Below are 16,549 nucleotides of genomic sequence, written 5' to 3'. Positions count from 1 at the left end.
CCCTGATGGCTCAGTGGTTAAGAATCCGCCTGCCAATGCAGGGGACATGGGTTCGAGCCCTGCTCCAGGAAGATCCCACATGCCGTGGAGTAACTAAGCTCGTGCGCCACAACTACTGAGCCTGCGCTCTAGAGCCCGCGAGCCACAACTACTGAACCCGTGCGCCTACAGCCCGTGCTCCACAACAAGAGAAGCCACCGCAGTGAGAAGCCTGTGCACGGCAACGAAGAGTAGCCCCTGCTCACTGCAACTAGAGAAAGCCTGTGCACAGCAACAAAGACCCAATGCAGCCAAAAATAAATAAAATAAATAAATTTATATCAAAAAAAAGCAAAGGAGTAAGAAGTTAAGAAAGCAAAGATGTTAAAAAGAGGAGATAGTGCAAGTGATGTAGAAATGAGAGTCAGGGGATGACTAGTCAATCACATAAATTAAAAAAAAAAAGTCCTCAAATCATGCAAAACCTTACCCGCCACCCAAATCTCAAGGTGATCACTGGGTTGTGAGGCCAAGAAGGGGGCTCTTGTCTGGTAGTACACACAGTACAATGCTTATCTGGATGTTGAATGGTCCTGCCATTTTGCCCCAGAACCCACCCATTTCTCCCCACCACCCATCTTTATCCATCTTGTTCTTCTATACTATCCTGTGATGTCATCTCTAGATTTCATGGTCGGGGAGAGGACAAGAGGCACTAGACTTCACTCCTGATCTTCTTTGTCACCCAAGTGTGTCACCCATGGTGTGTCCTGAGTGTGTCAACACTGTAGAAAGTATAGTACCCCTCCCCTCCCCTGGTGCCTGGCTTCTAGAGACATCAGTGATGACAAAAACCACTTGGTTGGGGAAGAAGCACTTAGGGTTTGATGACACCTGTTATTCCTGATGCTCTTGAAATCATAAGATATCTAGAGCCACTCCTGGGCACACACCCAGAGAAAACCAGAATTCCAAAAGACGCATCACCCCAGTGTTCACTGCAGCACTATTTACAGTAGCCAGGACATGGAAGCAACCTAAGTGTCCATCAACAGATGAATGGATAAAGAAGATGTGGTACATATATACAATGGAATATTACTCAGCCATAAGAAGGAATGAAATCATGCCATTTGCAGAGACATGGATGGACCTAGAGACTGTCATACAGAGTGAAGTAAGTCAGAAAGAGAAAAACAAATATATTGACACATATAGGTGGAATCTAGAAAAATGGTACACATGAACCTATTTGCAAAGTAAAAATAGAGACACAGACCTAGAGAACAAACGTATGGACACCAAGGGGAGAAGGGGGTGATGGGATGAATTGGGAGATTGGGATTCACATGTATACGCTACTATGTATAAAATAGATAACTAATGAGAAACTACTGTAGAGCACAGGGAACTCTACTCAATACTCTGTGGTGACCTAAATGGGAAGGAAATCCAAAAAAAAGGGGATATACGTACACGTATAGCTGATTCACTTTGCTGAACAGCAGAAACTAACAACGTTATAAAGCAACTCTTCTCCAATTAAAAAAAAAAGGTATCTGGAGTCTAGAAATTAAGCCCCTTGAGGGCAGGGACTACATCCTCAGTGTTTAGAAAGTGCCTAGATTTTGGCAAATGTTCAGTAAATACGTGTTGACTGACTGAGTTGAAGCCGTATGTGAAGAGAGTCGTTTGCAAAGATTATTGAAGCTCCAGGAATCACAGTGATTCCCCCAATTCCTTGCCATGTGTTGCAGTCTCCTTCCAAGACCATAACTACCCACATCAACTGAAGAGTGGGGAAAAGAGGTGGGGAGACCCTCACCCTGTGAAAGGACATCTAGCTGCTGTAAACACAGTCTTCTGCCCTGAGATATTTCTTTCTGCTCTCATAGAATAGTCTAAACGTATCTCTGACATTACAACTGGCCAGGAGTAATCTCCTTGGTGCCCCAAAGTAAGTCTCAAAAATCTAAAATTGCAATTCCTATTTACAATAGCCAGGACATGGAGGCAACCTAAACTTCCATCAACAGAGGAATGGATAAAGAAGGTGTGGTACATACATACAATGGAATATTACTCAGCCATAAAAGGAACAAAACTGGGTTATTTGTAGAGACGTGGATGGACCTAGAGAGTGTCATACAGAGAAAGAGAAAAACAAATATCATATATTAACACATGTACATGGAATCTAGAAAAATGGTATAGATGACTTTATTTGCAAAGCAGACATAGAGACGCAGACGTAGAGAACAAATGTATGGATACCAAGGGGGAAAGGTGTGGGGTGGGAGGAACTGGGAGACTAGGATTGACACATATACACTATTGAAGCCAGAAGTAGGGTTGACACATATACACTATTGAAGCCAGAAGGAGGGTTGCTGGATCCTATGGTGGTTCTAGTTTTCATTTTTTGAGGAACCTCCATACTGTTTCTGTTAACAGTTGCCCCAGTTTACATGCCCACCAGCGGTGCATGAGGGTTCCCTTTTCTGCACCTCCACCAACACTATATCTCTTATCTTTGTTTTCTTTTACTTTTACTTTTTTTTTTTTTTTTTTCCACACTGCTTGGCTTGAGGGATCTTAGTTCCCCAACCAGGGATGGAACCCATGACCCATGCCCCCCCCTGCAGTGGAAGCTCGGAGCCCTAACCACTGGACCACCAGGGAATTCCCCTCTCTTGTCTTTTTGATGCCCCCCCACCTCACCCCCCCTCCCAATTCTAACAGGCGTTGGGAAGTTGCAACAGAGACCCTGTGGCCCACTGAGCCTCCCTGACTTTCTGGCCCTTTACATAAAGAGATTGCCAACACCTACGAAGGTCACTGGATTCACTGTTCACTTATCTTCTTGAGCTTTTCCCAACCCCTACACCTTTCATTCACACTCCACAGTTTTCTACCCCAAACTAAGACCTTTTAAATTTCCTAGTATGGCTCAGTGGAAAATCAGGGTCTTGGGAACTGCACAGACCAGAATTTGAATTCCGCTTCTCCACTGAGTAGCTGAGTGCGCTTGGCACGTCACGTCAGCTGTCCATCTCAGGCTCCTCAAATGCAGAACAAGGACAAGTACTGCTTCTGCAGGATTTTTCTAAGAGATGGAAAATGACTTTAGGTTCGTACAGTGACATGAGATTCAAAACCTTGAATCTGTGTGAGAAAGTCATTCTCTTCTCAGTTCTCTGTCTTGATCACATAGAAGAAGAGCACAGCTGGGTACTAGTGTCCAATCCATACCTTTTAAAAAAACTTTTTTTAAATTGAAGTAGAGTTGATTTACGATGTTGCGTTACTTTCGGGTGTACAGCTGAGTGATTCAGTTATACATACATACATACATATATATATATACACACACACACACATTTTTTCATATTCTTTTCCATTATAGTTTTAAAAAATTTTTTATTGGAGTATAGTTGATTTACAATGTTGTGTTAGTTTCTGCTGTACAGCAAAGTGAATCAGTTATACATATACATGTATCCACTCTTTTTTAGATTCTTTTCCCATATAGGTCATTACAGAGTATTGAGTAGAGTTCCCTGTGTTATACAACAGGTTCTTATGAATTATTCTTTTCCATTATAAGTTATTACAAGATACTGAATATAGTTCCCTGTGCTATACAGTATGACCTTGTTGTTTATTTTATATATAATAGTGTTATGTTGGGACTTCCCTGGCAGTCCAGTGGATAAGGCTCCATGCTCCCAATGCTGAGGGCCCGGGTTTGATCCCTGGCCAGGGAATTAGATCCCACATGCGTGCCGCAACTAAGAGTTCACATGCCACAACTAAGGAGCCCAAGTGCCTCAACTAAGGAGCCAGCAAGCCATGTTAAGGAGCCCTGGAGCCGCAACTAAGAAGCCCACCTGTGGGACTTCCCTGGTGGCGCAGTGGTTAAGAGTCTGTGCTCCCAATGCAGGGGACACAGGTTCGATCCCTGGTCTGGGAATATTCCACATGCCGTGGAGCAAATAAGCCTGTGCACCACAACTACTGAGCCTATGTGCCTAGAGCCCGTGCTCCGCAACAAGAGAAGGCACTGCCATGAGAAGCCCATGCACTGCACCAAAGAGTAGCCCCCGCGTTGCAGTGCGTGGGCTTCTCATTGCGTTGGCTTCTTTTGTTGTGGAGCATGGGCTCTAGGGCACGCAGGCTTCAGTAGTTGTGGCGCACAGGCTTAGTTGCTCTGTGGCATGTGGGATCTTCCTAGACCAGGGCTCGAACCCGTGTCCCCTGCATTGGCAGACGGATTCTCAACCACTGCACCACCAGGGAAGCCCCTGACTAGTGTTTTATTGCTTCCTTCTTTACCATAAGTTGACAACCATAGATCTCCTGATAATGGAGAAAAGACAGGGAATGATTTGGGGACCTCAAACTAAAACCCCAAAAGTGTCTGGGAAAATGATCCCAGATCCAGTTTTGCACCTTTATGTTCAGAAATGGACCAAGCTATGGTTGCCTTCGAGGGTGGAGGGACGTGGACCAGAATTGTGCTTATGCCTGATATGCTATAATTATAATAGTAGTTATTAAAGTAATAGGTAAATTTTATTGAGTGATTTTTCTTGTGAACTTATCCTTTTTTTTTCCTCCAGTGGAAGAGCTCTTAGTTTTTAAATTCATCTTTTTAATCCCAAAATATTTTAGTACACAGATGTCTTTATTAGATGAGAATCTTTTTAAAAAAATATATAACCAGCACAGCAGTATCACACTAGGAAAACCAACAGTACTTCCTTGATACTATCTGATACTCAGATAGTATTCAAATTTCCCCAATGATCTCAGAAATCTCCAGTTTTTTTTTAAAAAAAATCAGGATCCAAATCTTTAAACTACAAGTCTACAAACTGCATTTGATAGATATGCTAATTTAAATAAAAAGAAATTCTCAATCTTTCGTTAAAATGAGAAACCAAGCAAATCACAGGTTTTTATTGTTTTTTCCATCCTTCTTTTGGAAGAAGAGCAAAAATAGTCCTGAGGCTCTGTTGTCTTGATAGGTCTTGTCTTACCATTTAGGAACATAGAAAAATCAACAAGGCAACAAATTATCAAGGAGGAAAACCAATTATAATTACAGGTGTTTCTTGGAAAGTTATTTTCAAAAGATGTGGCAGTGATTTTTTTTAAATCTTGAGATTCTTATGAGACCCTTTTGTTCAAATACCACTTCTTGTGTGTGAACTTATTTCAACAGAGAAGAGAACAATTCGGTAAGAGTTATGAATACTCATGTAATTCTCCACATTCCACCAGAAAACGAGATTGATGTTCTTGGGAATGCTTTCAACTCGGCACTTTATCTAACCAGATTCCTTAAATCAGTTTTATGACTCAGAAAGATCTTCATCCTTTGTTTAGGGGTTTTTATGAAGGTTCCGTTACATAGACATGATTGATTAAACTATTGGCCATTGGTGATTAACTCAATCTCCAGCCCCTCTCCCCTCTCTGGAAGTTGGGGGTGGTGATGAAAGTTCCACGCTTCTAATCAAGACTTGGTCTTTCTGATGACCAGCCCCTAGAGACCCGCCGAGAGTGGCCTCATTAGAACACAAGGCACTCCCACCACCCTCACTCAGGAAATTATGAGGGTTGTGGGAGCTCTGTGCCAGCAGCCAGGAGCAAAGGCCACGTACCTTTTTAGTCTAGTGTAAGAGTAACTCTAGACTACAGCTGAGCATTTTTATATTCTGCAGCTCCAATCTGAGGGGCACTGGGCAGAAAGACATCTCATCAGAACCCAGGAAGCGATGAGAAACTGTCTCATGAAAGCCTCCAGGGAAGATAAAAAGGTGAGTAGGAGGGAGTTCCCGGTGGCCTAGTGATTAGGATTCTGGGCTTTCACTGCTGTGGCCTGTGTTCAATCCCTGGTTGGGGAGCTGAGCCACGCGGTGCAGCCAAAAAAAAAAAAAAAGAAGTGAGTGGGAGATGGGAGATAGCAGCTGCTCACAAGCCTCTCATTTTCTCATGTTCCAGGAGGATCATAAGCTTTTTTTTTTTTTTTTAAGCTTTCTGCCAAGACTCAGATTGGCTACAGTTCAAGCCTCTGACTAAATGAATATGTGAAAAGTTTCCAGGATGCCATAGAAGAACCACCCCCTTACCATGGCATGAACTTTCCATACTTCTTTAGATATAAGCAATGGATACAAGATCTCCAGACGCAAGCTGTCATGAGGCTGTCTGTGTCTCCCCCGAATTCTTATGTTGAAGCCCTAGCTCTAGATGTGCTGGTATTATGGGGCCTTTAGGAGGTAATTAGGATGAGGTCATGAGGGTGGAGCCCCCATGATGGGATTAGTGCCCTTGTAATGAGAGAGGTGAGATCTCTCTCTCCCTCCCTCTCTCTCTCTCTCTTTCTCTCTCTTCCTCTCCCCCTCTCTGCAGCTCTCTGCAAGCCAGGGGAGGGCTGTCACCAAAACCATTCTTTGCACTCTGGTCTCAGACTTCACAGCCTCCAGACTGTGAGTAATAAGTTTCTGTTGTTCAAGCCACCCAGTCTAGGGTATTTTGTTATAAAAGTCCTAATTGACTGAAACAGGTGCACAAAAAGACGGTAACATTGGGAATTCCCTAGCGGTCCAGTGCTTAGGACTCGGGGATTCCACTGCCATGGTCCGGGTTCAATCCCTAGCCACGCAGCAAGGCAAAAAAAAAAAAAAAGACGGTAACGTTGATTGGCTCTTAGAGGTGCCTGGAGCCAGGCGGGGCAGGTAGCCCATAGTGGAGACAGCCGGCAGGGGTCGCTGTTCCTTCTCTCGCTCAGGTACCCAGACTGATGGAGAGGCCAGAATCTCTTCTCAAGCATTGCTGGTCACTGTGTCAGGTGGAACAGAGAGCTGGGAACAGAGTGACGCTCGCCACTGCCATCCACGACTCATCGTCCAGGACAGACAACAAAGCCCGCGAATGCCGTCGTATTGGCCCCCTAATGAGGTCAGGGATTTTGGCGCCGAGCAAGGAAACATATATGACCACAAGGTGGCAGTAGCACACAAGGAATTTTCTTTGGGAGGCTGTTTGGACAGGTTTGCACGTGAGAAGGGTCCTCGCTGCTTGAAACCTGCCAAAGGCAAAGGGCTGGGGGCTGCTACCCAGAAGGGGAGGTGGGCTAGGGAACAAGAGGGCTATTGAAGAGGAGGCTTCTGGGTCTAGGCGCTGTTGTTCCCCTGCAGAGGCAGGGAGCCTCGGGTCAGAGAGCTCCAGCCCACAGCAGCAGTTTGGGGTCTTGTGGTGGTGCAGGGTTTACCTATGGCTAGCAGACGCTGGCTGCAATTTCTTGGGGTATGCAAAGCAGGCAGGCTCCAACTAGTTAAAAATCTGCTTCTTGGGTCTATATTTTAAACAATTGCATGTGTAAAACTTTGAGTTTGGCGCCAATGGGCTTTTGAGCTAACGGATCTCAGCCTGCTGTGAAGAAGTACACGCATATACAAAGGCCTTCTTTGGCTCATTTATATACTAGTGTCCCAAATGGGGATCATTTGGAGATCCTTGGTGTTCGGTCAAAAGGCAGGCCACCCCAAAATGTGCTTCAATGGCATATTGATGGTTTTGAATTAAAGTTACTACCCAAGCCCAAACTTTGCATTAAATTCCTTACTAATTAAGCATCCACATCTAAGTTTTTTGTCCTGTCAAATCCTCACAAATTTATTGTGTAAAAAAATATAAAAGCCGCCTGCTTTTGTTCACTCTCTGAGCATCATTTTATTTTAATTTTTAAAATTTATTTATTTGGCTACACCGGGTCTTCGTCGCAGCACGCGGGATCTTCGTTGTGGCATGCATGTGGGATCTAGTTCCCCGACCAGGGATCGAACCCGGGCTCCCTGCATTGGGATCGAGGGGTCTTAACCACTGGACCACCAGGGAAGTCCTTGGGTTGTTTTTTGTTTTTTGTTTTTAAGTATAGTTGATTTACAATGTTGTGTTAGTTTCAGGTGTACAGCAAAGTGATTCAGTTATACATATACATATATCCATTCTTTTTCCGATTCTTTTCCCATATATGTTATTACAGAATATTGAGTAGAGTTCCCTGTGCTGTGCGGTAGGTCCTGGTTGGTTCCCTGTCTTACTGTTAGTCTGTCTTGTGTCAATGTTATTACTAGTCCAGCCACAAGAACTCAAGGGGTAGAGGGGGAAATTTCCCCCTCCCCAACACTGGCAAACAACAGAAGTGACTACCATGTTGTCTTTCTAAGAAAGGGGCATGCTGATTTTTTTAAATTGAAGTATAGTTGATTTATCATGTCTTGTTAATTTCTTCCGTACAGCAAAGTGACTCAGTTATACATATAGATACATTCTTTGTCATATTCTTTTCCATTATGCTTTATCATAGGGTATTGAATATAGTTCCCTGTGCTACACAGTAGAACCCTGTTGTTTATCTATCCTACATATAATAGTTTGCATCTGCTAATCCCAAACTCCCAGTCCATCCCTCCCCCATCCCCTTCCCCTTGGCAACCACAAGTCTGTTCTCTATGTCTGTGAATCTGTTTCTGTTTTGTAAATAAGTTCATTTGTATCATATTTTAGATTCCATATAAGTGATATCATAAGGTATTTGGCTTTCTCTTTCTAACTTACTTCACTTAGCATGATAATCTCTAGGTCCATTCATGTTGCTGAAAATGGCAGTATTTCATTTTTTTAATGGCTGAGTAATCTTCCATTGTCTATATATACCACATCTTCTTTACCCATTCATCTGTTGATGGACATTTAGGTTGCTTCCATGTCTTGGCTACTGTAAATAGTGCTGCTGTGAACATAAGGGAGGGGCATGCTAATTTTAATGGGACTTATTTGGGAAGTGTTCACAATGTTTTATTCCCATATTTCCCTTGGAGAGAAGGAAAATAAATAAATATTTAATGCATGATAAGGAAGATGCAGGCTTAGAAAGAGAAGTTCATCTAAGAACTTTTCTAGAAAATCCTTCCTAGATTCTAATCTCCATGACAGCCAGGGCCATGTTTGTCAGATCTCCCTTTGAAAAACAAACATCATTATAACTTACAAAGTTGAGCATAGGTCAGCTTGACACTCCAGCTTTACCTCTACTGCATTTTCTCTCACCTTATGCTATCTGTTTCAGCCACATTGACCATCTTTCAGGTGCAGCCCTATTATGTGCCTGTAGTGAGTTCAGGGATTTCAGTGCCGATCAAGGAAAAAGATGCGACCACAAGGTGGCAGTAGGACAGGACTTTCAGTCCCTTACCACACCTTGCTTCCTCCACAGGACCTTTGCACATGCTGTTCCCTCTGCTTAGAACACCCTTCCAGACCCCTAGTTAACATCTGCTCGTCTTTCAGATCTCACATCACTTCTTCAGAGATCTCAAGGATGAGATCAAATCTTCCTTGAGAAACTCCCTCTTCTTTTTGCTATAGTTGTAATGGTGAAGACGGCTAACGGTTTCCCAGCAGCCAAATTTCCCTTCTTCCTTTAAGTAACAGAAAACCCCTCCCATTTTTAGAAGGGCGCTCTCTAGAGCCTGTATGCCCCCACCTCCCCAGACACTTTTGCAGCTAGACCTGGCCTGTAAGTTCTGGTCAGAGACATGTTCAAAATCTGGGTGCTGCTCTTAAAAATAATTGTATGAGCCCCCTCTCTCTCTCTCTCTCTCTCTCTCTCTGTCTCTCTGTCTCTCTCTCCCTCTGTCTCTCTCTCCCTCTCTCCTTCCCTCCCTCCTTTTCCTTTCTTGCTGGCTCTGAACTACATATGAAAACTACATGTTGATAAAAGCAAAAATGTTGATAAACAGCTCTAGACTGTTCGATTATGTACTGTTAAGTGAGAGAGAAATAAAATTATAGATAGCTTTTTCTTGGGGATTTGTCACGGCAGGTTAAAGTGCCCCCTAATCAAGACGGTGAGTATAAATTTCTCTGTGAGCTTCAAGAGAGTAGAGTTCATGTCTGCTGTTACTCCCCATGTAATTCCAGCACCTAGCACAGTACCTTGCTCGTGGTGGCCATTAGATAAATGTGCAGTAAGCAGATGAATGAGACCTTGGGGGAAGCCAGCGCGGGGACAAGAGTAGACAAAAGTATCTAATAGCGTTCATGTTTCTATTGCTGTGGTAACAAACTCTCACAAACTAAGTGGCGTAAGGCAACATAAATGTTTTATTTTTCCGTGCAGGAGGTCAGAAGTCCAAAACAGGTCGGCAGGCTGTGTTGCTTCTGGAGTCTCTAGCAGAGAAGCCAATTCCCTGTCTTTTCCAGCTTCTAGAGGGGCCTGCATCCCTTGGCTTGTGGTCCTGCATCACGCTGACCTCTGCTTCCATCTCCACATTGCCTTCTCAAACTCTGACCCCCTTGCCTCCCTCTTAAAATTATTATGTGGCATCCACCCAAATTATCCAGGATAATCGCCCGATATCATGATTCCTAATTAAATCACACCTGTTAAGTCCCTTTTGCCATGTATACCATAGTCACAGGTTCCGGGAACTGGGATACCAGATGTTCGAGGGACCATTATTCTGCCCACCATAAAAGGGTACACATACGGAGCCTGCTTACGTAGCCCTCAGCATGGAGAGTCATCCAGTCAGAATGTGCGTGTTTCCTGAGCCCGCCTATGTGCCAGGCCCTGGAGATGTGGAGATAAAATGACCTGGTCCCTCTTGGCAGGAGCGTGTGGTCTAGTCTGGGAGAGAGAGTTAATACAGAGCGTGATAAATAATCACGGTATGACAAGGCACTGTGGGAGCACAGATGGGTCAGGCAAGGGTCTGCAGAGGAAACAGCATCTAACCTGAGACCTGAAGGCTGAGTAGAGTGAAGCAGACAAGAGAAAACAGAAAAGAGAGGCTGTACCAGATGCATCGCATCTCCATACAGACATCTTGGAAACCGAGAATTTATGGGTGACGAACAAAGGACACGCTGTGTCAAAACCCGTAAATCACTTTGCAAGTGCTCGAGGTGGTAAGATTCCCCGTTCTCTTCCTCATCTAAAAGTGATTGTGAGGGGAAAGGTTGGAAACAACCTAAATATGCATCAGGAGGACCAAGTAAACTAGAATCCAGCCGTACAATGGCAAATGCTAGACAGCAGCTTTAAAAAAGAGAGAAAAAGGTGGAGCTAGCTCTAATGACATGGAAATGTCTCCAAGAGAGATTGCAAAGTGAAAAATGTAAGATGCAGAACCATGTGAGTCACGAAATATCAGTTTTGCTTTGGGAGAAAAAGAAGTACAAAAATACATACGTGTGTTTGAAAGCATGGAAATTTTTTATAAGGATTCAGAGATTATTTAAGGAAGATGAGGAAGGGGAAGAAGGAGGTTGTTATATGCCCCTTGATAATAATTTTTAAAACCATGAATATATGTTAGCTTTAACATTTAAAAAATAATTAAAATAAATTGATAGCTAAGGTAGTAATGGTTCTCCAGGTGATTCTTATTTGAAGTTGGAGTGTAATGGAGGGAAATTGAGAGGAAGAAGAGGTCTCACCCATCAGAAACCCTGGAAAGAAACCCAGCGCTGTTTCAGGGTGGAGGACCCTACTTTCCAAAGGGGAATAATAGGCATTGCTGGAGATCCTATTTCTCGAGCCCTGCACTTCGCCAAGCTCTGAGCCAAGGGTTTTATGCATGTGATTTTATTAAATCCTCACAACAGCCCATTTTACAGAGAAATAAGCTGAGTCTCAGCATTCAGTGGTTTGTTCAAGGTCATAAATGAATACGATGGTGAAACCGGGGTTCCAGCTTAGGTCTCTTTAACTCCAAAGTTCATGATCTTCACTACTTACCTATACTGGTCACTAAAATGAATGAGGAAGGAAGGAGGGAAAGAAATAAAGGAAGGGGGAGGGAAGTAAGGAAATCTGGGGGGAGGGGAGGCACCAAAATAAAATCTGAGTCGTTGGAAGTGGGGTGTCAGCAACACACAGGAGAATGGGTGCAGAGTGTTACTCACCAGTTGGAATGATGTCTGCGTGACACACCAGCCCTATAGAAGGTCGAAGGGGTTTGGTCTTGTCAAAGCCTTCGGTTGCTCCCGGCCCCACCTCATTGAGCACCCAGGAATCTAAGTCCCCAGGCCCTCTATCCTCTGGGAAACAGAAATCTTGCCCATACTTTCTCCTCAGTAGCCATAAATTCAGACTTCCAGTCCCCACTTATTCAAGAGCCCAAAAGTCTGGACCCAAGCCCATCTTGCCTCTACACCCAAGAGTTCAGGCCCTTGGATTCCACCGTTTCGAGGAGATAATAATCTGAGCCCACAGTTTCTCCTCTCTGGGCTGCAGGAGTCTGGGCCCCCAGTTTCCTTCTTTCCCAGGTGTCTTGGCTTCTCCATCTCCCTCCCACATCAAGATCTAGGACCATAGGTTCTCTGTCTCCAGGAATTCAGATCCCTAGCCCTCTCCTGCTTCAAGATCTAGAGAATCCTGCCCCCAACTTCCTCCTCTTCCAGGAACCCAGGAATTCAGGACCCCTGGGTCCTCTTGCCTTAGGACCCAGGGGTCTGAGCCCCAGTCCTGTTATTCTGGCCTAGAATTCCAAACCCTCAGCTCGTGCCTCCTGATCACCCTGCACCTGCCCTCAGGGAGACCCCAGCCCAGCCAGGGGCCCAGGGAGAAGGGGTTGGGGTGTCTCACAGAGAGTCAGCAGCTGCAGATTCATCACCAGGGCCATGGTGGGCAGTTCTCGGCTGGAGCAGGAACAGGAGCCAGGGCTTGGCTGTGCCCTCCCCCCTACCAGGAAATGAGGCAACATCAGGAAGCCAGAGCCCTATTGAAGGAAGGAAGGAGCGAGGTGGGGGCCCCTGGGTGACTGTGTCACAGCCCCATGGTGCTGTGGAAAAAGTTGGGAGAGGGCGCAGTCATAACTGTTCTGTTCATTAAACTTTGGAAAAAAAAATTAGCACCTATTATGTGCCAGACCCTGTGCTACACGGTTGGGGGAAAGGGGCACAGAAGGGAGTCAGACCCCATTACAGTGCTCAAGTAGCTCCCAGCCTGATGGAAAGGCAGATTCCGACCAGGTTAGTTAAAACAAAACAGAACAAAATGATGTACGCTATAACGGAGGTCACATAGGGCACTGTGAGAGTATACAGAAGGTCCCTAACCCTTCTGAGATGAGACTTAGGGCTTGCAGGACGAACTGATTTTAAGCTGATACCTCAAATTGGTGATTCGTCCTCTCCCAGCCTCCGTTTGCCCATCTGTAAAATGGGCTCTCATAAGTAAACTATAAAATGAGGACTGATGCATTCCGCCTTAGCTGGGCCGCAGTAGGAGGACTGAAAGTTACTCCTCTGGAACGACTTTCTAGGCGGAGAGAAAAAAAGAGAGCGGCGGCAGGTGCGCCAAGACAGGTTTGCGCTTATATCTGCAGCATCACCTCTTTTCCCCGCAGCCATCGTCTAGGACCGCTGTTCTGCGCCAGTGCGCACGCGCGGATTTAGCCCGTGGAGGCTAGCGGGCCAGGACCACAACTCCCAGAGTGCTCCGCACTCCCGCCGCCGTCTGGGATTGCTGTTCTGCGCCAATGAGCACGCGCGGACTCCGACTGCGGAGGCCGTGCCCAGGGACCACAAGTCCCAGAGTGCTCCGCGCCCTCGCCGCCGCAGCCGCCGCCGCCGTTGCCGAGACCAAGATGGCCGGGAGTAAGTGCGGGTTCGGTCAGCGCGCGGGGATGGTACCGGGAACCCCGGGTGGTGCCAGGGGTAGGGCAAGACGGAGCCCCCGTGGAGGCGGTGGGGTCCGGGCCGGAGGGGGGCGCAGAGGTCACGAGGGAGCTCCTCCAGGGCGGGGGTGGCGCGAGAGGGGTAGAGGTCACCGGGGGTAACACCTGCAGGGGTGACCCTTCTCGCCCACCCTTCCAGGAATCGCCGCCTTTCTCAGGAATGTCTGGGCCAAGGAGCCGGTGCTAGTGGCATCCCTCACCATCGGGGGTCTCGGTGCGTGAGTGCCCCAGGCGCGAAAGTGCATCACCCCCAATCGGCGTCCCGGCTTTATCTCCTCCACCCCCTAGAGGTCCCACTGCCCCTCACCAGTGCTCCATCGCCCCCCCCACCATCGTTCCATCCTGTATCCCCGAGGCCCGACCGCCGTCCTCAACGTTCCGTGTCCCCACTTGTATGCCAACCCCCCCCCACCCCTAGTATTATGACTCCTCCACTACCCCATCGCTCCCCACCCCGTACACACCCACCCAAGAGGTCCAGAATCCCTTCAAAGAAGAGGTTGTCAACCCTAGCTGTGCATTATAATAGCTAAAAAAAAAAATAATAAATGAAAAGTAATGTCCTTATCCTCCCCTTTCACCCTCATCGCCCCCCCACCAGATTCTGAATTGAATTGGGTGGGGTGGAGGTGGGGCTAGGGAATCTTGTGTCTTGTGAAAATCCCCCAGTGATTCTTACGTGCTTCTGCGATTGAGAACCTCAGCTGTAGAACTGGGCTACTCAGATTTCAAGGTAATGCTGTGGGTCTTGGTGAAATACAGGTTCTGTTTCCGTAGGTCTGGGGTGGGTCTGGGGATGCTGCATTTCTAACACGTTCCCAGGTCTTGTCAATACTGCTGGTTGGCAGGCCACACACTGAGTGAGGTTCTAGAACACAGTTGTCCCACACGGCAGCCACGGGTCGCATGGGCCACTGAGCACTTGAAATGGGGCCAGTATGAATTGAGATGGTATATGTTACCCTGATGTAAAGCATACACGAGATTTCAAAGACTTTGTATAACAAAGCGTATATAAAATATCAATGTCTTTTATGCCGAGGATATGTTGAAATGCCTTGGGTATACCAGGTTAAATTTATCTTTTAATTTGTATGTTTTAACTTTTTTTTATAAATTTATTTATTTACTTTTGGCTGCTTTGGGTCTTTGTTGCTGCACGCAGCTCTTCTCTAGTTGCGGCGAGCGGGGTCTACTCTTTGTTGTGGTGCGCCGGCTTCTCATTGCGGTGGCTTCTCTTGTTGCAGAGCACGGGCTCTGGGCGCGCGGGCTTCAGTAGTTACGGCACGAGGGCTCAGTAGTTGTGGCTCGCAGGCTCAGTAGTTGTGGCTCGCAGGCTCAGTAGTTGTGGCACACGGGCTTAGTTGCTCTGCAGCATGTAGGGTCTTCCCGGACCAGGGCTCGAACCCACGTCCCCTGCATTGGCAGGCGGATTCTTAACCACTGCGCCACCAGGGAATCCCTGTATGTTTTAACTTTTATGTGGCTATTAGAAAATGAAAAATTACATACATGTCTCTCATATTTATGTCGGACAGCACTGACCCAGAATATTCCTTTACATGCCCTGCCCCACCCGCCATGACTCCCTGCTCCTACCCCAGGTAGACTGTAATTTCACAATGACTGTTTTTTGTACAAAACCTTCTCCTCAGTTTGTAACAGTTCATGATTTCTCTGGAACGTTCCCAGGACACCCCCGACCCACACCCCTTAATGTGCTCCATGACTCAAATGCGCTCATCCTGTGACCAACCCTTTCTTCCTTCCTGTGTCTTCTAGATCCCACAAGTCTCTGGATGCTTGGCTTCCACCCTCACTTCCAAAAAAAAAAAAAGTCTTATAAACCCTTCTGCTGATGTACGGGGCTCCCAGGGTGCCAAGGGGCCTCCTGGAGGCGCTGGACCCCCCTCCTCCCCTCCCCGCATGCACTTGACCCCCATCTTGAAAAGGCTCAGCTACGGTCCCCGCCGCCACCTCCTTCCCCTGGGCCTCACCCCTGTGTCTCTCCGCAGCTATAATTCTACCTGCCCTCAGCCCCTACGTCAAGTACTCCATCATGATCAATGAGGCCACACCCTACAACTACCCAGGTGAGTGGGAGCCAGGGCAGCAGCCTTGGACCTTGCTGAGCTGGGAGTGGAATGATGATGGGCAGGTCTTTCCTCTGCAGGGATCCAAGATTCTGCAGTGCAGTCTGGACTCTCTTTTTTTCCTTCAACAGATATAATCCACATGCCGTAAAATTCGCTTTGTCTTGTTTTTGCACTTTGAGTTTCTGTCATGGTTCCAGATTTCTGTCCTTGTCCGGGTTCGCAATCTCTGTTGCTTTCTGGAGTTTTGTCTTCCTGGGTCTCCACCTCTCCAGGTCTCTGTTCTGCTTCCTTGTGTCTGTTGGGTCTTTCTCTGGGTCTCCTTTCTGTATCCATCGTTCTGGTTTCCCATGTCTCTAGGTCTCTATCTCCCCACTTCCCTGCATCTCTGATTTTCTGATCCTTACTCTCTCTTCTCTCTCCCCGGGGTCCCGTTTCCCTCTTTGAAAGTAAGCTGACAGGCCAGCCCTTTTCTGTGGGCCCCCAGCGATCTGCTCGTCTCAGTGGCCCACCCTCCTGTCCCACAGTGCCCCTCCGAGACGATGGGAACATACCTGATGTGCCCAGCCACCCGCAGGACCCCCAGGGCCCAAGCCTGGAGTGGCTGAAGAAACTGTGAGCTCCTCCATTGACAGGGAGAGGCCCCCTCCCTGACGGCCCCCAATAAAAATGTGAAAACCACACCCAGCGTCTGAGTGTGTGCGGCTGCAGGTGGAA

General features: G+C 46.6%; 2 protein-coding genes across 3 annotated transcripts in view; one reads left to right on the top strand and one right to left on the bottom strand.

Moving 5' to 3' along the window:
• LOC132416835 (NACHT, LRR and PYD domains-containing protein 2) overlaps positions 1-16,549 on the bottom strand; it is a 1,001,898-nt gene that overhangs the window by 218,863 nt on the left and 766,486 nt on the right.
• Positions 13,527-16,515, top strand: NDUFA3 (NADH:ubiquinone oxidoreductase subunit A3). 2 transcript variants are annotated; one of them, XM_059999109.1, is made up of 4 exons: positions 13,527-13,659; positions 13,879-13,953; positions 15,755-15,832; positions 16,360-16,515. In XM_059999109.1, the coding sequence occupies exons 1-4, from the start codon at positions 13,542-13,544 to the stop codon at positions 16,449-16,451; spliced, it is 363 nt and encodes a 120-aa protein (XP_059855092.1). In that variant the 5' UTR covers positions 13,527-13,541; the 3' UTR covers positions 16,452-16,515. The 2 variants fall into 2 exon arrangements, with proteins under 2 accessions (XP_059855092.1, XP_059855093.1); XM_059999110.1 differs by lacking the exon at positions 13,527-13,659 and adding an exon at positions 13,672-13,719.

The sequence above is a fragment of the Delphinus delphis genome, chromosome 20 (genome assembly GCF_949987515.2).
Source record: "Delphinus delphis chromosome 20, mDelDel1.2, whole genome shotgun sequence".
NCBI lineage: Eukaryota > Metazoa > Chordata > Mammalia > Artiodactyla > Delphinidae > Delphinus > Delphinus delphis.
The sequence above is the reverse complement of the archived record's forward strand: the minus strand, read 5'-3'. Positions and strand labels throughout refer to the sequence as shown.